Source organism: Puma concolor, chromosome B4, assembly GCF_028749965.1.
Source record: "Puma concolor isolate L17-30 chromosome B4, mPumCon1.1.hap2, whole genome shotgun sequence".
In the NCBI taxonomy this organism is placed as follows: domain Eukaryota; kingdom Metazoa; phylum Chordata; class Mammalia; order Carnivora; family Felidae; genus Puma; species Puma concolor.
The window spans coordinates 80483780-80506572 of NC_141673.1; the positions used below are offsets into that span (position 1 = coordinate 80483780).

General features: G+C 39.5%; 1 protein-coding gene across 2 annotated transcripts in view; it reads right to left on the bottom strand.

The window, feature by feature from the left end:
• The window catches only part of FAR2 (fatty acyl-CoA reductase 2), a 152341-nt gene that overhangs the window by 12989 nt on the left and 116559 nt on the right, over positions 1-22793 (bottom strand). For both annotated transcript variants that reach the window (XM_086713730.1, XM_025930384.2), the window contains exons 3-8: positions 18864-19039; positions 15763-15942; positions 4624-4801; positions 3266-3310; positions 998-1116; positions 63-130 (exon numbers count right to left, since the gene is read on the bottom strand). In XM_086713730.1, the coding sequence (XP_086569856.1) occupies positions 63-130; positions 998-1116; positions 3266-3310; positions 4624-4801; positions 15763-15942; positions 18864-19039 (766 nt within the window). The remainder of the gene's footprint in view (positions 1-62; positions 131-997; positions 1117-3265; positions 3311-4623; positions 4802-15762; positions 15943-18863; positions 19040-22793) is intronic.

A 22793-nucleotide genomic window follows, 5' to 3' on the forward strand; every position in this document is an offset into this window, starting at 1 on the left:
GACATTCACAGTGTGAGGGCAGACACTAATAGTTAGGTAGTTACATCTCTATAGACACTTACCCATTTTGCCCCAGTTACAAGGATTGAAGTTACCAGATGTACAGTGGTAGATTAATGTTGACTTAGGTCTGAAAAATGAAATAAAAACTAAATAAATACAACTAAATGAAAGACTAATGGAAAAAATATAAGGAAAAATAACATTTAAACAAGATTGTTTCAGTAGTTTCCATAATGAAAGCAACACTTCCATCTTTTGTTCCTTCTTTGGGTAAAAAAGCAAAATGGAAGAAGACTAGGGAAATACGGGTGTTTGTGCATGTGCACACAGAGAGCTCACAAAGGTTGATGTATTTAGGCAGCAAATGGAGGTACCATGACAGTGAGAAAGCAGGTCACATTCCTTACTTCTGGACATGGTTACTGGGCAAAATATAGGCTATGTTTTCTCCTAAATCCAGTTAAGCCCTGCTGGATTGAAAAACATCTAAATGGCTGACTTCAAATAAGAAAATTTTAATTGTTTGTCATTTACTATCAAAGCCAAATATATAAACAACCTTTTTTTTTTTTTTTTTTTTTTTTTTTTGGTACTAGGAAATAGCCCCCATATGGTGATCTGAGATTTTGGCATTTATCAGGAAGTGAGCAGTTCTATAAAATATAAAAGATGCCCTCATTTCACCCACTTTTATCTCCTTTGCCTTGAAAAAGGAAGCTGTATTTTAAATTACCGAATAGAAGGAAAAACTCTTTTTGGTTATCAATTTTATGGTTAAAGGATTTAAAGAGTTTGTTACTTTATGATCAAAATACACATCAGTATTTATAAAACACCTCCTTGCATACGTGATGGCATATTTGAAACTCTGTAAAATATTAAAACAAATCCTCTTTCACATTTGGGGTCTTCTGCAATCAAATGCATATAATAAGCCTAACATATTCACCCTCCTCCTCGTCAAAGCTCTGCAAGCTGGCTTATGCATGCACACCTGTGAACTGCTGTGTACCATCCTACGGCCAAGGTGAGATTGACAACTGTATCAACTGGAATTAAATCTGCCACTGCCATCGGAGTAGCTCTTATGGACCGGAGAAACCCTTTCCCGGCCTGCACAGGAAAAAAGAACATAAAATAGGTTTTAAGTAATAATTGGGGCTAACACTAATACCGCTAGTTACAACAGTTAGCACTGACTCGCTGCTGACTGGGTTATTGTGCTAAGGCTGACTTTTCTCACCCTACCCAACCCCCCAGCCAAGTTCGCCTCAAATGCCAGCATTTCCATAGTAGTCCTCAGGTCCCTTTAGAGAGTGGAGTTCCTCAGATTTGTGAGAGGTTAGTATATCTAGTTAATAAACACCAACAGTTTTTTCACATTTAATAATTAATCCATGAGATATTTTAAGAATTAAGGTTTCCCAAATTTCCCACTATTACTAGTTTACCATTTAAATGATGTCATTTTCTGCTGGTGCCTAGTAGCTTACAAACAGTAGTAGACACTAAAGGTTTAAGAAACACTTTTAAAAATTAGGGGCACCTGGGTGGTTCAGTTGGTGAAGCATCCAACTCTTGGTTTTTGGCTCAAGTCATGATCTCATGGTTCATGAGTTCGAGCCCTGCATCAGGCTGTGTGCTGACACTGTGGAGCCTGCTTGGGATTGTCTCTCTCTCTCTCTCTGCCCCTTCTCCCCCTCCTCAAAATAAATAAACTTTTTAAAAAAATTAATAAAGTTCTACCATTCCACAAAAACTTTTTTATTACTTGGGAAAGGGCCACCACTTTTTGTTAAGTGTTAAGTATCTCAGTTCACAGATCACTGATCTTATGTAGATGTAAGAATTGGGAATTATTAACATTAATAAATAAGTCATGCCAACAAATAAGTCAGTTAATAAATAGTCATGTTTCTTGATTTTATGAAGTTACTGATACCCTGCATATTTCTAGCATCGATTTGCAATGGTTAGCACTTTCTTATGTTCCTCATTTTTATTTTCTTGTAACTGATTCCCCTTCCTTTGAATGTAAGAAGTCAGTTTTAAAAAATTTAGAAAATTGGAATAAATATAATGTATAAATAATATAAAGAAACTCATTCTAGGGTCATGTTAAAATAATTATGTTCTAAGTTACCAAATATTCACCCCAACTAAGCTTTAAAGAAGAGAGAATTGAAGACAGGTAGAGAACAAAAAGAGAGGGGCTGCTAGAAAAATAAATCAGAAGGAAGTTCACTGTCCCTGTCTTTGACAGGTAGTCACAATTCACTCTCTTATATGTTAGTTCACGTTGGACCTAGCTCTGAGAAGAACAGAAATAACCTGAAGCATGAGGTTTCTAATAAGATTTAAATTCAGGGAGAGAATTGAATTCCTATTCATTGTCCTAAAGAGTAGAGTAATGGTTCTGGTCTTACAGTGTTTCAGCGTGAACTGTGAACTAGGTCACGGCTCATGTCAACCACATCAGCCTTCAATGCAGGGAGAAACCCACTGATGATGACTTACAGGCACCACTGACATTTCTACTTGTCTGTGAGAGGATCATTGGTGAAAAGTATTTACTAAAGTCATCAATTTTTACATGTGAAAAATTTGCTCCAGTGGGTGGTTCTCTTTCTTGTATCTGTTGAGCACCAGTTATTGATGTATGTATATATATACATACATATATACATACATATATGTATATATATATATATACACATATATATACACATATACATGTATATATATATATATACACATACATATTATGTGTGTGTATATATATATATATATATATATATATATACACACACACACATACGTAAAATTTCTATCCACACACAAACTCATATGTGTATTATAATAAAAAATTTAATCTTTGGGAATGTGACGTTTATTGCATCCCCAGTTTGGTGTACTAATTCAAGCTATTAATAAAGAGCAAAAAGGAGGAAACACTCCCATCTTGTGGTAATCAAAGGGAAATACAGACATGGTCCTTGATGCTCAGATTTTTCCAAAAATAACTCCTAAATTGTAATTGATATCACAGGACCTCTGTTTTCCTGATAATAAAATCTACAAACAATAGAAGTAATTTCATCCTGCCTCTATTTTCCAATCAGCAAAACTGAGATTAAGTTGCTTCGATAATAATAAAGTAACATTTATGGTTTTGGATCAATGAAGCCAAAGCAACACTAAGCATTTCCTTACCATTCCTCCACTACATTTCAAGTAGTTGTTTCTACAGTGTTATACATACCGCAATAATGAGTCCACTAGGTCCATTTAAGTTATCAACCCAACCCTAAAAGAAAAAAAGATCTCTATTGGTTACACATGCCAGAAAATCATAATATATCTGTAGTCTGATCTTAATAAATTTCAAAAAAGAGCACTGAGACCCTGGCTGATAGAACAGTCTAAGCCAGTTTTTCTAAGACCAGAAACAAAGATCAGTGGCAAAGCACTGGATATTTCTGCACTTGTACAAGAATTAAGATTCTGCCAGCATTCTGGAGGAGTCATGGAGAATTTCAAATTGTTTTATAACCTCTTACAGGCTAAATTGCACCGTGTCTTAATATCATAACCTGCCAATCCATTTATTAACCATCATTTTTCTCCACCTCAGTCCTGATTTTAATTCTCCAGGGGAACACTACAAATCAAACATGATTTGTAGGAATTATCTATTTCTCAAAAATGAGAAGTCATAGCATCCAAACTCCACTTGTATTAGCTTGCTTAGAGATGTTAACAGGGAGAATATGTTCAGGAGCAGTTAGAGGAAAATGTCTTTCTGAGTTTGTCTCCTAAGCCCTAAAAGCAAGTCAGTTGACCTTATTCTGTCTGTTTCTTTATATGTAAAAGTCAAAGTGTGTGTGGAAAATAGGAGAGGAGACAGAAAAGAGAAGATGAAGGGATTGTTGAGTCTTCTACGAGGGACCAGGCACTACACTAAACAAACACTCCTCATACATTGTCTCATTTGGTTGACTCTCCAAAGTGGGTCCAGTATTGGGCTAAAACAGTATTAGCCCAGTTTTATAGATGAGACCACTTAAAAGGCTCCATTGTCAGTAAGTAGTACAGCTCAAATTTGGGGGGCCCTAAAGCTTCACAAAATTGCTTCAAAAAAGATGCTATAATTTAGTGTACTTTCAAAAGGATATTGCAGTATACAGACACAAAAATTATTATTCCTACCCTGAGAACCTTCTGTGAACTTTGTGATTCTTATTTGCCCTGGCAGTTGTAATACTACCAGTTTGGCCATCAAGAACATTCTGGTATATTTAAACTATAGAGGGAAAGCCAAGAACTAAAACTATCTCCCATGGAATTTTCACACTAGGGTTAACAAGAAGTGAATTTAAGATCTCCAGCCAAGTCTAGGCTCCCAGGGGAGCATCATACTGGACAGATCCTGAACCAAACATGGAATTTTGTCCTAGTACAATGGGTTCATGTTCGATTTGCTGCACTCAGCTACATATTCTGAGAAGAGAGAGGCAGATGGGGGGGGGGGGGAGAGAGAACATCAGAAAGTAATTGGGTGAGAAGGATGCTGGTTTGGAAGCAAAGCAAGGAATCTGGAATCCAGGTGAGTGGGCTTACCGGGAAAGGCTCCTGCCAGGTTGCTCCCACAATGGACGGCCTTATGATGGCAATGTTTAGGTTCCCACTCTCTTGTTGCACCACCATTTCTCCCAAGGCCTTGGTGTATGTGTAAGTATTGGGCCGATCCCCAATCAGCTTGGGTGTGATCTCATCAATAATAGCATCGTCTAACCACCTGAGGGTAGTCAGAGTACAAAAGAATTCTAGCAACATGTGTTAGACAATAAACCAAAGAAAGAAAAGAAAAAGAAAGAAGAAAGAAAGAGAGAAAAAGAAAAGTTCCCCAAAACAAGACCCTGTGAGACACAGTCAAACAACACTTTCCATTTCTCGCTTGAGTTCTAGAATTCAGAACAGTTGCAGGATACCCAAGTTGAGTGGGTATCCAAATCCTGTGCGCTGAATGAACTCTTTGCTCTGCACTGCTAAGCCCAATCCCATCAGTTGAATCCTGCTTCCTCCCACTCAGATCGATAAATTCAGCAGCGATGCAATTTACAGCTTTATTATGTTTGATCTCTAATTATCACCAATTACTTCCTCTCCAACCGGTTCACAAGTACATCCAGGAGCACATTTGTGAGCTCCAGTCACCCCCCAGGAGCATGGCACGTTCTGTATTCACAGAGTTGAGAGGCTCGCATCCAGGGTGCTTCCGTGGCAGCCCCGCTCATTCAGTGTTGTCCAATTAACACCGAGTGCACTGATCTTGCAACCTTCAGCTTTTTGCTTTTAAAATTCTGTTCAATGCCTTAACAAATAAGAGCAACTACATTTGGCAGACTTACAATGTGTTTTAGCAAATCTATGAAATGCATTTTGGAGCTCTATTTGCAGTCTATGGTAATAGCTTGATAATTATTTCCAGAGATTTTGCATGAATTTTGAAGTGCTCTAGTAACTATGAATAGTCTGTCAAGTGGAGTGATTATAGTACGCTGAAGCCACTTTAACAGAGTGATTATTGAATACCTGTACTTACAGAAAGACATGTATCATGAATAACTGAGTTACCATGATATCAGCCTAATCTCTTTTTTAAAGATGTCAGAACTATTTTGATAATCCCAAAGTCTGTGCTTCTCAGAGAAAGCAATAAAATCATCAATTAAATATTTAACGTTTCTCTTAATTGGAAGGTCTATTTGGTTAAACATTTGATACAATACAGTTTTAAAAATTAGGCTACCTAAGGGGTGTCTGAGTGTCTCAGCCGGTTAAGCATCCGACTCTTGGTATCGGCTCAGGTTATGATGGGTCGTGAGATGGAGCCCCGCATTGGGCTGAGCTGGTTGGGACTCTCTCTCTCCCTCTCTGCCCCTCCTGCTGTCGCTCTCTCTCAAAATAAGTACACTTAAAAAAAATTAGGCTACCTAAATATGCTAGTGTGATTTTTATAATCCATGTGTTTGGTACATTTATTCCTATCTTAAAGGACTGAGCTCAGTCATACTATTTTGATTATAGGGAAATGTTAGCTGTTACCGCTTTGCTCCCATGACAAATTATTGAGCATTTAAGATGTGCTTATGCCAATACTTCAGAAAAACAACTCTCAATTTTAACACCTCTCATTGGATATTGGAGTGTCTGTAATGTTTTTGGTTTTCCCTGCTTTGCTGCTATTAGTGCTGAGTGTTTGCTAGTTACTCAAATGCCTTTTGATTTAAATTGAATAGGCAAAGGTCGAGAAGTGCCCAGAATAAAAACAACTCCAAATACTTAGAAAACCAGAAGATTTTCCAATTATATAGCCACCTGATGGTTGGGCTAAAGCTTGTGGGATGATGCAGGCACCTCTCCATTTTATATTAATGTTACCCTTACCTCATCTTATTTGATGGTCAACAGGCGGTTAACTGACCTAAGACCCTTTTGTTTCACCTGCAAACATACAGAGGTTTCAAAAACTGCGTTGGAGGAAATACAGCCTGATTTCAAGAAGGTTGTAAAGAAAAAAATCTATGAAAAAATCAGAACCCGGCCATGAGCTAGGATTATACGTCACATGGCTGGCACCAGCTGTTGTCACTGATGTTAGTGTGCACGGCAAGGGTAATACTTGGAGGCTTTGGTGAGTTAGCTTATCTGCGAAAGTGCTGGTTGTGTAGGTTTCTAAGAACACAATTGCAGAAGTTGCAGTGCCCTGTAAATGGCCTCCCTCTACTAGTCATAGATCTACCTGTGTTCCATAATATCATTTTCTATTCTATAGTATCGATCTTTTTACTTGTGAAAAATGGCAATAATTTCATCTGTTCTAAATTCTTGGGATATCATGAGAACGAACAGGAATATTCGCAACTGCACTTAAAGCGATTTGATAAAACAAAAGGAGCCAAGAAACCGAAGACATGTTGATTTTGGGGACAACAACCAAGGAGCATGTGTCTACAGTGGTAATAGTTGGTTTTGAAATACCTTTTCTTGGGCGCCTGGGTGCCTCAGTCAGTTAAGCATCTGACTCTTGATTCTGGCTCAGGTCATGATCTCACGGTTCATGAGATGGAGCCTCGTGCCAGACTCTGGACTGACAGTACAGAGCCTGCTTGGGATTCCCTCTTTTTCTCTCTCTCTGCCCCTCCCCTGCTAGTTCTCTCTTTCTCGCTCTCTCAATATAAATAAACCTAAAAAAATAATAAAATAACTTTTCTGTTTAATTTTGAAGTATTTTTTAAATGTTTACTTAGAAGAGAGAGAGCGCGAGACTGTATAAGTGGGGGAGGGGCAGAGAGCTAGGGGTACAGAGGATCTGAAGCAGGCTCTGAGCTGACCGACAGCAGAGAGCCCGACGCGGGGCTTGAACTCATGAACCCTGAGATCATGACCTGAGCTGAAGTCAGATGCTTAAACGACTGAGCCACCCAGGCGCCCCAAAATACCTTTTCTAATTTTTTTTTAATGTAGATTTATTTTTCACACAGAGAGAGACAGAGCGTGAGTGGGGAAAAGGAAGAGAGGGAGGGAGACACAGCATCTGAAACACGCTCCAGGCTCTGAGCTGTCAGCACAGAGCCCGATGTGGGGCTTGAACCCACAAGCTGTGAGATCATGACCTGAGCCGAAGTCGGACGCCCAACCGACTGAGCCACCCAGGCGCCCCCCAAAATACCTTTTCTAATACAACCAAACAGTCCCTCACTTATCTCATCCAGGCACTTCCTGAGTTCAAAGCGGACACTGATGTAACAAACACACATATATATTGTGTGATACCCTTTTGGGGACATATAATCAGTTCATGCTCTTTTTTACCAAAGTCTGATTTGCTGCTGGTTGTTCTCAATTTGTTTTTAAAATAGTAAATAAGACAGCGTGGGAAAAAAAAGACACTCTATAAATAAAAGTACATTTCTAAAATTAACCAAATGCTCTTCAGTGTACCTAAGTGTTTTGAACCCATAGGGCCTAGATTCTAAACTTCTACTTAAATTGCTGGGTTGCTTGGCTGGCTCAGTAGGTTGAGCATCCGACTCTTGATTTCAGCTCACTTCACAATCTCGCAGTTCATGAGTTCAAGCCCTGTCAGGCTCCAGGCTGCTAGTGCACAGCCTGTATGGGATTCTCTTCCTCTCCCTCTCTTTCTGCTCCTCCCCCACTTTCTCTCTCTTTCTCAAAGTAAATAAACTTAAAAAAACTTTAAAAAATAGATAAACTTCTACTTAATTTTGTTTCTAATGTTTATTTTTGAGAGAGAGACAGAGTGAGAACCGGGCAGGGGCAGAGAGAGAGAGACACACAGAATCGGAAGCAGGCTCCAGGCTCTGAGCTGTCAGCACAGAGCCCCACGCAGGGCTCGGACTCACAAACTGTGAGGTTATGATGAGCCGAAGTTGGACACTTAACCGACTGAACCACCCAGGCGCCCTGATAAACATCTACTTAAATTTGCTTCAAAAGAAGCAAAAGGCTATTGATTCTCAGAAAGCAACGTACATACAATTTCCTCTAAATATTACTATCTTTTGCGGGGCTTGAGATTTATTGAAGCTTTCTCCTACTCTCAGTAATTTCACGACTGATGTATTTACCAAGTGAAAGAGCAAGAGGAATGTGCATCTTTCCTCCTAGGTTTCTTATACAACAAGCAGGGCAAGACAATGGTGTGTCAGGTGAAGCTGTCTGTTGCCTCCTGGTGACGTTCCTTCTCCCCTCTCATCTGAATTATGTTCTTCCCTTGATCATTGCAACTATCATTCTGTATGCACTTGCTCATGTGTCAGTTTCCCCACTTTCTAAGGAGTCCAAGAGAGCAGGGATTTTGTTTCTTCTCCCTGTATCCAGTCCCCTTCTGCTTCCAGGTACCTTATTCAGTCAATGAGGGCTCTCCCCACATGGCAGTCTTGATTGGCCAGTGTGTGTTCTGCATAGTGTTTGGGGAGCTGAGATGGACGATGATAAGAGAGAACGAGTGAACACAGAAGGAGGTGGGGTTGTAGGGAGATCGTGGGAAGGGAAGAAAGGAGACGGATTTGTAGAGTAGGAAGCAAAATTGGGAGTTAAAAATTCCAGTTGGCAGTGATGAAAAGTGTTGAAGAGCTGAAAGGCTAAATGTCGACCAACTTCAACTTGGCAGAGTTGGCTTCAGAGTAAATGTAAACTTTTTACTGGGGAGACGGGTATATCTGTGCCTAATGCTCCTGGTGAACTGGCCTCCGCATTTTCCTCTAAACTTTTCCTGAGTACCTATTCTGGCCTCCAGTGGTCGGATAATATGAAAAGTATTCATTTTGTTTAGGAAACAGTGTAACCCTGCTCTGGTTTGTATTTAAAGCCCGGTAACATTAAAACTACACAGAATTTTCAGGGATTTTTTTTTTTGTTGTTGGTCAGCTGCTCAGATGCCATCATAAGGCCATGCAATCCTGACAATAAACCCACAAATATTAAAATTAGTGTTTTCCTTTTCCCTGAAATAAACTTTCTTAGTGTTAACAATGTGTTCTTCGGCACCAAGGCAAAACTACTTTCTGACCTCTGACTTCCCTTCATATTTGTCACAGCTGATTGCTGTCAGTGTCTGATCAAGACATCCGGATGGCCAACAGGCACATGAAAAGATGCTCAACGTCGCTCCTCATCAGGGAAATACAAATCAAAACCACACTCAGATATCACCTCCTGCCAGTCAGAGTGGCCAAAATGAACAAATCAGGAGACTATAGATGCTGGAGAGGATGTGGAGAAACGGGAACCCTCTTGCACTGTTGGTGGGAATGCAAATTGGTGCAGCCACTCTGGAAAACAGTGTGGAGGTTCCTCAGAAAATTAAAAATAGACCTACCCTATGACCCAGCAGTAGCACTGCTAGGAATTTACCCAAGGGATACAGGAGTGCTGATGCATAGGGGCACTTGTACCCCAATGTTCATAGCAGCACTCTCAACAATAGCCAAATTATGGAAAGAGCTTAAATGTCCATCAACTGATCAATGGATAAAAAAAAATTGTTGTTTATATACACAATGGAGTACTACGTGGCAATGAGAAAGAATGAAATATGGCCCTTTGTAGCAACGTGGATGGAACTGGAGAGTGTGATGCTAAGTGAAATAAGCCATACAGAGAAAGACAGATACCATATGATTTCACTCTTCTGTGGATCCTGAGAAACTTAACAGAAACCCAAGGGGGAGGGGAAGAAAAAAAAAAAAAAGAGGTTAGAGTGGAAGAGAGCCAAAGCATAAGAGACTCTTAAAAACTGAGAACAAACTGAGGGTTGATGGGGGGTGGGAGGGAGGGGAGGGGGCTGATGGGTATTGAGGAGGGCACCTTTTGGGATGAGCACTGGGTGTGGTATGGAAACCAGTTTGACAATAAACTTCATATGATGAAGAAAAAAAAAGAGAATAAAAAAAAAAGCACATGGCAGATTAGCTGTGCTTCTAGAGGCCAGGTGACTTCAAGAGTGTGATGCTTAGTAGGTACAAATCTATCTGTAACCTGTCATCAAGTAAAGCATCTAGGAATTGAAAGACAAAGTGAGGAGAGTAGGGGAGCAGAGGTGATTTGATGGCTGGAACATGACTGACCCCATGTCCAATGGAGCTGTTGAATGAAAAAGCACTCCGAGGCATGATTTCCCAAACTTGCCTGCTCACCGGTAAGACTTATGTGGGGCCTCTGACAGAAGTTCAGATCCCTGGGTACCATCTTACAACCACTAAATCAGTCTTTAGGGGTGACATTTTGATAATCTTTGTTTTTAACAAGTGGAGTGGTGAGTCTTAGGGTCAGGCAAAGTGGGAAATCGCCAATTTAAAAGAGCACCGCTCCACAAGTTTAAGACTTGAATGATTTGGTATTAGGTTTCAAAAAGGCATTGCTTCTTGGAGTAAAAATTTCAGTAGAATTGAACTTTAAGAGAATTAAATCCCTGGCACCAGAGACAGAAGCCGTGACAGTTGTGGGTGTCCGGATCTGATGGTTGACCCAACAGGCATGTGCAAGCACATGTGTGAAGCAGTTGCCATGTCCTATTGGTTTTTCTCTCCCCAGATACAGGGGTGTTTTTTTTATATCTGTTGCCCCTCTCCAGTCCTAGGACCCCTCTCCTCCCCTCTCCCTGGCCAGTGATGGCTCTCCCTGCCTCTGGTGACTGCCCATGTGGACCTATCCCCCTGCCCCCACGACCATATTAATGTGCCTAAAGCCCACTTTCATCAAAGTCTTTTTTTGATTAAAACAAAATGGAACAAATAACCAAAGCCACCCCAGTCCACACACACACACACACACACACACACACACGACCCTCCTTCGGTGTATCCCCAGTGCCTACAGAATTAAGTACAATCCTCTACATGGTACTCAAAATCTCAGTATGGCCCCAGACATCTTCCCAGCTTGACCTCTAGCACCTTCCCTACATGTAACACACGTGCGGCCGAAGTGGACTGACAGCCATATCCCAAACATGTGCCCGGTTTTCCTGCTCCAGTGGCCGTGGCTGGTATGTGCCCTCCTCTTCCAAGTCTGTGTCCTATGCCTGCCTGTGTTTACAGAGCCTTTCTACCTCCGCCAACTCCATCAAACTTAATATGTCCCACTTCCTCTACCACACTCCATATATAATTCTACCCTGTTTTGTCTTGTGTTTTATTATGAGCTCCATGAGAACACGGTCTGTATTTTAAGAAAGCACCTTTTAATCTCTTACACTGCCAAATATGTGGGTGTACCGAAAAGACTGCAGCCATGTGACCAGAATCATGTGGCCATGGAGAAAAATGGTGTCTCTGTGACTTATTAGCTGAGAGACTTCTGAAGAGTTACTTAGCCTTTCTGAGCTTTTGTTCCTTTATTAGTACAGCAGTAATGATAATATCAACCCTAGAATATTGTGGTCAGGAACTGAATGTCTGTTAAAGTGTCTTTACTCAAAATAATTGCTCAGTGATGATTCATAGCTGTCCTTCCCTTCTTAATGCATATTTACTAGCCTGTTTTAAGTATGCTATATAAAGCAGTAAATATTTATGGATCCACTTTTCTAGTTCCCGACTCTAGTTATTTCAAGTTGTTATACAGGTGCAAAAATCCTTTTCTTCTGTCTCCCCTACGAGGTGGTAACTTGGCCTGAAAAATATGGAAAGCACCAATTCCAAAGCCCTATCTTTTCTGGTCAGTCATGTGCATTTTTACAATAAACATTCTAAGGGCACCTGGGTGGCTCGGTTGGTTAAGCATCCGACTCTTGATTTCTGCTCAGGTCATGATCTCGTAGTTGGTGAGATCGAGCCCCGCATTAGTGCAGAGCCTGCTTGGGATCCTCTCTCCCCCATTCTCTCTACCTCTCTCTCTGCCCCTTCCTGGGGCTAGCACTCCCTCATGTATGCTCTCCCTCTCAAAATAAATAAACTTAAAAAAAATTCTACTTAAGCTGTTATTCTGGAAAACTGGAATTTCATTGGCAATCCCTGATCTAGTCGTGCACATGAGTTTCTAAAGGTAAATACCACCAACTTTAGAAGCTAGAAATATAAAGGCAGGGACATGAGTAAGAATGGTGGCACAATTCCATGACCAAGTGTCTGTGGTAGTTGGGACAAGGGCAGAGGACACCGGCAGGTAGAAGAGAGAGAACAGCCCATTGTTTAATGCTGATTAATGGCCATGTTTGTCATACTAATAAGAAGCATTAACTCCTAATTTCAGTTATTATTCAAATGTGGCTGGGGCGCCTGGGTAGCTCAGTCGGTTAAGCATCCACTTCTTGGTTTCAGCTCAGATCATGATCTCAAGGTCACGAGATACAGCCCCGCGATGTCCTCTGTGCTGAGCGTGGAGCCTGCTTAAGATTCTCCCCATCTCCCTCTGCCCCTCCCCTGCTTGCACACACTTGCACTATCTCTCTCTCAAAATAAAGAAACATTTTTTAAAAAGAAGAAAAAAATGGGCTTTCAGAAATAGGGATAAGATATGGGCATACAGGTGTTTTACGCATAGGACTTCACACCCCCAAATATAAGCTTGCTATGGAATTCTGCCATCTATTCTCACGTTTGTCTAAACGAGCAAACAAGAAAACAAACGTCAGCCAGGACAGTGCAAAAAATGGTCATCTCATTCCATCAACAAAATTTCATTTCATTCAGCAAATATTTGAGTCCCTACCAAGAGCTGGCAATGAAAGCAAGAAGAAACAAGAGACATTCTCTTCCTTTGCGAAACTCACTGCACAAGAGAGAACACAGATAAATAACCAGCTATTTTAGAATAACCCTTGTAAGAGCAATGATACAGATGGACACGGGGGACGACGGCAACTCCAGAGGAGGCCGCCTCAGTGCAATGGCTTCCAGGGGAGAGCTCTGATGTCTGAGTAGGAATTAACCAGGGAAGCAGAGGTGCAAGTAGTTTCCAGAAACAGAACCGTCACGAGCCAAGGCAGAGAGGTATGAGGGAGAGGACAGACTACTTCAATGTGGCAAGGGAGGGCTGCCGGAGATGATGCTGGAATGCGGTCCTGAATGTAACACTGTGAGTGAATCACGTGCGCTCATGACTTTTCCCTGTTTAAAAAACAAACACACAAACAAAAAAACAAACCTTGGTTCCTTAAAGTGCATGCAAAATGTACTCTGTGGAGACAAAAGTTATTTCATTTTTAGTTCTGTTTGGCTGCCTATTTTTAAGAATAATTATACACCTTGGAGAGCATTACACGACAGAGAGACATAAATTTTGTACAAATGTCAATTACAGGTTGATCATAAATCAGGTAGCAATTACCTGCCTTTACCAGGGGATGGATAGTGGCAAAGGATGGAAAGTGCTGAACACCTGAAGATAAATCAACTCCTCTTCTGGGAGATGAGTTTATTCTTATTTAAAATCTAGGGTTATAGGGGCGCCTGGGTGTCTCAGTCGGTTAAGCATCCGACTTCGGCTCAGGTCGTGATCTCGCGGTCCGTGAGTTCGAGCCCCGCGTCGGGCTCTGTGCTGACTGCTCAGAGTCTGGAGCCTGTTTCAGATCCTGTCTCTCCCTCTCTCTCTGACCCTCCCCCGTTCATGCTCTGCTCTCTCTGTCTCAAAAATAAATAAACGTTAAAAAAATTAAAAAGAAAATAAAATCTAGGGGTATAAAGTGTCTGGACACAGCTTGGGAGGGAGGAAGTGCTATGGAGCACCTGGAGGAGCCCCTTACTGGGGAAGAACTGAATCTCATTCCCTATCTCTTTTCTCTGGCAAACTCTCCGAGACTTTCAGTGCTGCCTCACATCGTGCTGTGATCTGTCAGGGGCCTGGACAGGTCAACAGTGAAGTGGGCCTCTGGAGTCTCAGCAGTCGAGTCTGGAATCAAAGCAGGTCTGCCCCTTTTCTGGGTGCAGCAAATATGTAAGCACCACATTTAACAAGAGACAGCACTGTAGAGGGCAGCTGACTGACAGACAATTCGATTCTGTCTGAAAACACTGGGGGTTTCCACATCTGCTCTCGTATACCGACTCTGGGTGTCAGAGCATCTTTTCTCCAGCCATCCCGACAAGCTCTGGACTCAGAAGGTTCCTTTGCACCAGTTAAGCAAATCATCGCTTATTAGTGACTTTAGGTAACCTCCGGGTCCTTTAGATGACTTTCATTCTTCTTTGTCCTGGATATTTTAAAATGACAGGTAAAAATATCTATTCTCAGAGCTGTAGGAGATAAAAATGTTTGCCCTGAAGGGAATGAACTCTTGATTTAGCTAAGCTTCATTTAAAAAAGTATATCTTAAATAGAAATACCAGTATTATATGAAATTAAAATCTGACAAACTGCACTATGAAACAGTCTATTTTCTCTGCTGTATTACTTTTTTTGCTGAGTTTGTTTGTTTTGTTTTTTTAAACAAGGTAAACTTGGTAAACTGGACAGAATAATGAAGACACAGAAAACAAAAATGTACTTAGTCTGAGACCATGGTCACGTCCTAAGAAGAAAGTGGTTCCTATTAGCAGGCAAGAAGAGACAAATGCTATTTTTCCTTCTCAATGGGACAATAAGGAAAGTGTATCTGGGCCTAATAGACCAAAAGACGGGCAATTTCTGCCAGATCTGGGAGGATTTCTGCTTACCTATTAGTTCTTCTTTATTAACCGATTAACTGCTATTCAACACTCTAGTGCAACTGCTTCATAGAACTCAATTCATCATCGCTACAAGATGGGCATTGTTGTTAGCCCCACTTCGCAAATGAAGGAACTAAGGCTCAGAGAGGCCAAGGAACCTACTTAAGGTCACACAGATATAAAGCTGCAGAACCCCTGTAGGTCTGACTTTCTTCTGCACTTTCATACTATCTGCTCTACTTGTCTCTAGTGACCATGCAAGCTCATTAAGAAGTGAGAAACCACCTCTACGGAAAGCATTCCCAAGTGCCTCTTGCAATCCTAAACTACTTAACAAAACTTTTCTGTGGGATTTATCTATGCCTGGCCTTCCTCCCCACCCCCCGCCCCCACCAACCTCTATACTTCCCCACCCTGGAAATAACAGGAATAGCAGGGACAGGGGAGAGGAAACAAGCACCTTTTCAAAGCATGCAGTTTCAAGGATGACTCACTTTGTTACCTCATTAATGAATGACTACAAAGAAGCAGAGAGAACAGCTATCTGCCCACCTCTTGACCCCCCTCATCTGACCCAACTTACTCCATGGAGTCGATGATTTTTTTTGGCTCCACAGGGCATGGATAGATGACTTCATCGATGTGCTTCAGGTTACAATTTGAAAAGGCTGTAGAGATATGTATGAAGGCTTCAAGCTTTGGCATCTGACTGGCCATAAGCAAGAGCTGCTGGGTGGCAGTGACATTAAGTTGCACGGCATGCCTGCAGAAGGTTAAGCAGAAGGAAGAACAATGAGGCAACCCAGCACCCTGCCTTGCTGGAACTGTATCTACTCCAATAACTTGCATGTCCATCTGACTTTTGTGGCTGCACCAAAGGACCGGGAAGATTGGGCGCCTGGGTGGCTCAGTCAGTTAAGTGTCTGACTTTGGCTCAAATCCTGATCTCACGGTTCGTGGGTTTGAGCCCAATGTCAGGCTCTGTGCTAACAGCTCAGAGCCTGGAGCCTGCTTCAGATTCTGAGTCTCCCTCGCTCTCTTCCCCTCCCCCACTCACGCTTTCTCTCGCTCAAAAATAAATAAAACATAAAAAAAACCCAAAAACAAAAACAAAAAAGGACCATGAAGAAAAGTATGGGTCATGGCTACAGTTACGTGATGCCTGGAATGTGTTATATGTTGATTATGCATTCTTTGCACATAAATCCTATTCATAGAAGCATTGTGCATAGTGCATGTAGATATCACTTGGTTCTAAGTCAGCCAGAAGGGGGGAGAATCATAATCCTATGAATTTGTAAAGGGGCTTCTCAAGCCCCTATAAATACATAAATATAAAAATACATAAACTGAGCCTTTGACTCAAGAAGCTGGAAAATTCAAATAAATTGTAGGGGAGCAACAGTGGATATAGAATGAGAAAGATACATTTCTCTTGCAAAGGTCTGGGTCAGACATAAAAACTGATGTCAAAATCCTGAATTTTAGCTAACAGAACACAAAGTTCTATACACACAATATGTGGTGACAATGAAATAGTTGATTCTAGAAGTAATATGGCTTATATAATATTAAGAACCCTATTAATCTAACTAAAAAAGAAAAACTAAATGATCTTCTATATGATTTTGACAAGTTTAAAAATGACATTCAATATCCATTGCCAATTTATTTTTTAAAAATTCACTAAAACAAGAATAAAATGATTAAAGTATGTCTGTTTCACTTTGCTGGCTTGTATCTTGCTTCATGGTGAAAAGTTAGGAACACCCCTTTTAAAGTCAGGGCCAAGAAGGATGCTTACAGTCACTACTGCTAACTATTGTTCTGAACTTCCACCTTGTAATTAGAGAGGAAAATAAAATTGACTAACAGATACAAAAATTATAAAGACAGTCACAAAAATTGTGATCAGATTACATAATTGTGTTTCTGGAAAACAAACAAAAAAGCTAAAACAACTATCCTGGGATATGCAATAATTCATTCAGTAAAGTGTATATTTATAAGGTTATGTAAAAGGAAAAAAAACTGGAGAATATAATGGAAGAAAGGCACACATTCAAAGCTGAACATTTGAAAAATATGTCAAGTGAATAATAAATAAATGGGATATATAAAGAAAATTATAAAACTTCATGGAGGGTCACAAAAATTGAATAAACAATACATTGTTCTTGATAGGAAGAGAAAATGGTTTAAAGATGTTAAGTTTTTCTAAATCAGTTGACATATTCAAGGTAATCCTAATCAAAATCCCAACTTTTTAAGAACTTGGGAAAATTATTCTAAGTTTAATCAAGAAGTATAAGCAGATGAGAATAGCAAGGAAAATTCTATAAAAGGTGAATGATGTGTGTATGCTTGTCTAATAACATAAAAATTACAGTAATAAAATACTGTGGTATTGGAAGAGAAAGCCTAATTAATGGAACAAAATAAAGAGCTCAACAATGGAAATTTAGTATATGAGTTCATTTTAAATAAAGAGTAAAAGCAAATCATTTAATAAATGTTGCTTAAGAAGTAGCCATCTGTTAGAATTTTTCTCAAAAGCTACTCTACATTCACACCCACGCCACTTTTCTTTTTATAGAATTTTCTTATTTCTCTTTACAGGCAAATAAACTTTAAATGGGTCAAAGACTTAAACATGAATATGAAGCAATAAAAATTCTAGAAGAAATTATGAATAACTGCATAAATAATAAAAATAGTTGAGGGCAAATGACAAACTATTAAAATATTTTGGGCCTTATAAAAGACAAACAATTAGTATGCTAAGACTTCCAAGAAGTCGTAAAATTGACAAGAGAAGAGTGTTTCAACAGAAAAACAGTCAAAGAACATGAATCGGCATTTCATGAAAGAATAAAATGCCACTCAGCATTTCAGCATCTTCAACTTTTCTAATCAAAATATGCAATGGCATTTTCATTGCATTGGCAACATTAAAAATAATTAAAGGATTCTAACACCGTGCTATTCGGGTGTCAGAAATCAGCATTCATGCACACAGGGACAATTACTTCAATCATGCCTTTTTGGAAAACAATTTATCATTAACTGTTAAACATTAAACATAAACTGTTTATAACCTGGGCATTATCTGGTACATCTCTAACAATTTTACTTCTGGACATTTCCCCAAAGTAAAGCACACAAGGATTTACAAAATGCGAGCACAGAGATGTTCATTGAAGAGTTTTTTATAATAGTGAAAAATTAGAATAATCCAAAAATATCCACTAAAACAGAACTGCTTAAGTATATTATATACACATACAATGGAATGTCATGTAGTCATTTGAAATTACAAAAGAATATTTATTGACAATGAAAGACATCCAAAAGTAGAATTGAGCAAATTGCTAAAACATTATCAGTATGATGCCATTATTTTTTGGCAAAGTTGGACATAAATCTATTTTATTATGGATGTGTAAAGTAAAGTTGGAATGGTTATCTCTGGATGGTGAAATTTTTGGAGGAGTTTTACTCCTTTATATTTTTACTTATTGAGAATATATATATATATATATATATTTACTTGTTTGCTTGTTTGTTTGTTTGTTTATTTATTTATTTATTTATTTATATTTTAACAGAGACCACGAAGGAACTCACACGCACGTGCATGCGCACACATACGTACACATACAAGCTGTGAGACAAAGAATGTACCTCAGAGGATCATCAAAGCGCACAGTGGCCGCACAGTGGAAGATAATGTTCGTGCAGGAGAGAAGCTCCTGCATGTCCTCCTTGCTGATGGCGAAGTCATTCTGATTGAGATCTGCGTAGATTGCTCTGATCTTCTCATGCACATTTGGACAGACTTCTTTGACCTTTTCAAACAGCTAAAACATAAATATAAATCAATATGCAGAGAGCGGCATCACCACATTTCGCTGACTTGTTTCATGGTCATTTCCCAAACCTGGTTTTGTTTGTAATATCACTCAAAGAAGGCATTTACTCAAGAGCCATTTGTTTTACTTATGCGATTCGGTCAGTATAGTACAATTTCCGCTCCTCTTAATTTGATAAATGTTAAAAAAAAAAAAATCAGTTTTAATTACCAGTAAGGAGTATCTTTTGAACTTTTCCTGCAGGGTGAAGGAAAGGTGAAGTCATTTGTATCCCACCCCATCCTCTTTTCCCCTACAAGGCAGCTTTGTGTTCATACCTTGGTGATTGTTTCCATTTTGGGCTGGGAAATGTGCTTTTCAGCGCAAAATGACCAGCCTTTACCAAGTACTAGCAAAATCACAGGCCTTTACAAAGGAGGTCTTATGGGCACAAGTTCAAAACAACTTGGTTAACTGGCCCAGATGAACAAGATGTCTCAGCAGCACAAACATAATTAGAAAATAACAAATGAAGCAACTTTGTAATGGGTAAAACAAATAAAACTTTTATATAATCTCATTCTAATATCAATGGTAGTTATTGTCTAGTAAGACAATTACGTGAGTCTATGTACTTTTTATGGGATTTTAATTGATTTCTTAATATTCTAATTTATTTATAAAGGGAAAAGGAATGAGCACTGGCAGTTTTAGCTTTTATTACAATGACTCAGATGGAACAGTCTCTCCTTTCCCCTCCACACAGAAGTCCTGAGGTTAAATTGGTTTTCCCATTTTCTCAGCAAACACAATTTTAATAAAATGGTCTTTGCTTCAACTATTCTGTTAAAATGAAATTTTACTGTAGACTTGGTATGGTATGTGAACAGTGAGGAAAAGTAAGGCTGAATGTTTTAAAAGGTTAGGAGCAGAGAAAATTAGTCTGTGGTTTTCATCATAATACAGTAGCAGAGACTGCCCTCTGTTTTTCTTCAATCCAAAAGAATGTTTTCAGGATCATCTTTGATCCTGAGTAGCAGGTTTCTTCTCTCCATTAGAGATCTACCCTAAGCTTTTTAAATTGAATAGTAAGAAGTTAATCTTAGGTAGTCAGAGGAATCAGGTCTCATCTGAATCAGGCAAGACCACGTTCAGTTTTCTAGGTGTGCAAGATGGTTTGGCATTGATCTAGCTGCATTTCAGGGACGAGAGGCAAAAAAACAAAAACAAAAACAAAAAAACAAAAAAAACCTTCCAGGCTGCTCCGCCATCTTGGTCTCTCCTCAGGCATGACCATGTTCATTTGCCCTTCTGGGAATCCAGTGAAGGTGACCAGGGAAGGAAGTCAAATTCACACACTGGTGTGGCAAGTTAATAAACTCCTATCTTTGACCTACCGTCTTCCTGCACTGCAGGATCAGCCTTTTCAGTAGGGTGTTAACTACACTTCTGAAAAGAATTTGGAAGTTAGATCACTCCTCAATGCTTTTTCTGACATTGGGATTGATGTGTCTAAGGGACCTTCTCAATAAAAGTCATTCTAGTTCTTCCAGAAAAGTTTTTAACAGCTTTTCTAATCCTGATGAATCATATGCATGTTAAATACTGTTTTTCACAATTAAACGCTTTCCTTCTTATAGTCCATGTTACTCATACAACGAATTGGGTATCTGGGGATAAATTTACCTAAAATTCACACAATTCCCCCCCTTTTAATAAATGGATTTGTAGAAGGCTCTTTTTTGAGTCTACATGACAGATTTCATTCACAAGAAATTTATTCAGGGTTTCTGTGGAGTCTTTGACTTTGGCCTGTGTTGACTTCTGGCTACATAAGAGTATTAGGTAGAAAATGACTTGTGTGTCCATCCTTCCCGCAGTGGGGTTCCTCACACATGATGTAAGCTACCACACACAGATTTTCCTTTGCCTTCACTTTTATGACTTTAAAAGCAGAGAATACTGTTATGCCAATATTGTACTTTCAGACCACCTGTGCAATGTCAAAATACCACATTTACCGCATTATTATTTTAGGAGATAATTACTATTACAGGAGATAGTGTTCCAATCTATATTCTATTTATTAATTTACATTTATGAGAGGGCATATCTGAGTGAACACAGTGTAATTTATTTTTTAAAATATCTAAGTTTTCTAATCCAGATGGCATTTATTATGGTTAATTGGAATAAATCAGTGAATTGGCTGCATCAGTTCAAACCATAGTGCTAAGTGAGGGTCACATTTTACGATATCCAGGCCCAAGAATACGACTGGTCTCATCTGGACTCTCACCATTTTGCTACAGCCTCTAACAAAACAATACTTAAATAGAGTGATGAGATTACAGCCAACTGCCATCCAACAGGTCAGTGCTTTTCATAGTGTTATCCACAAGTGAACTGCATTGAAATCACCAGAATACATGTTAAAAATGCATATCTCCAGAGCCCATCCCACACCCACTAAATACAAAATGACGGGGGCACACCAGGAGTTTGATTTCATGTCAAGTTCCCTGGCTGACTTTAACTGATCCCAAGAAAAGAACTTCTTCGGCTGGGGCGTTAACATGGATAATTGCTGGTGAACAATAGTGTATGACTCATCTTCCTTTATAATTGTCCAGACCAGTTACAGGGCATCAGTGGTTTTCAACCTGTGTAGGCCTAAGAGAAATCTAGGCACGGGTTAAGAATGACTTCCTTACTCTAAGCTCAGAGATCCTGACTCAATAGGTTTGGCATGCAACCCAGGAAGCTGTATTTCTTAACCAGCTCCACCGACAGGTCTGATATCTAGGTACCATACTTGGTGAAAATTAGTTTTGAAAGTTTGTGTCCATTTTTAAAGTCAGGGGCTTAAATTACCCCCTCTGGTTGGTAAATTCCTTGATTCTTGTTTATTTCTTTATGCTTGACTGCACCCAGTTCATTGAAAAGACTCAAATGTTGCTTGTTAAATTGAAATGAATTACTGTAAGAAGAGTAACAGAACCATGAATGGGAGCTAAATTCCTGAAATCCTTTGGTTACCAGCTCTTTTGTGTTGGTGGGATGAAAGACAGAGGACAACTACTACAAGTAGAAGGAACAAAGTGTTCCCTTGGGTCCTCTGCATTGACTGCAAACGTGGCTGGAAAGGATCAGCATAGAACCTTCGCTTTCGTAATAATGACAAAACCGGAGGACAGAGGAAATGTTGCAAATGGGTCCTCAGTGGACACCAGCTCTTCTGAAAGTTTCTTTTGCTGATGTGAGACATTCACTAAAGGTAAGAAAAAAAAAACAGATGGAACAAAAATGAGCGAAGAAAAGAAATTTTAAAAATTTCACTGAAGATCCACCAATAAGGAACTTCATATAATTATTTTAGGTTCTAAGAGTTTATCATATTCCTTCTCATATATATTTTATTTAACGGCACAGGAGTGAGAAGGTAAAGAGCAAGTAATTACCTGCCATATATGAAAACTCAAGCAGAGGACTGCTGTGTTTCCATTTTCTGAAACCCTTTTCTTGACAAAGGCAGGACACTTCTGTGGTCACTGGAAGAGCACAGCTGAGAGGCGATCTAACCATTTCAAACTGATAACAAAGCTACACATTTCTCTTGGAAAGTGTAGGAGTGTTCTATTGATTCGATGTTACACAGACAAGTATTTCTCTCTCTTAATTTGTTTTAAACACAAGAGATTATTCCATTTATGGCAATAGTTACTGACAGCCCAGAGGCAAGAGAGAAACTCTGCAAATCCGA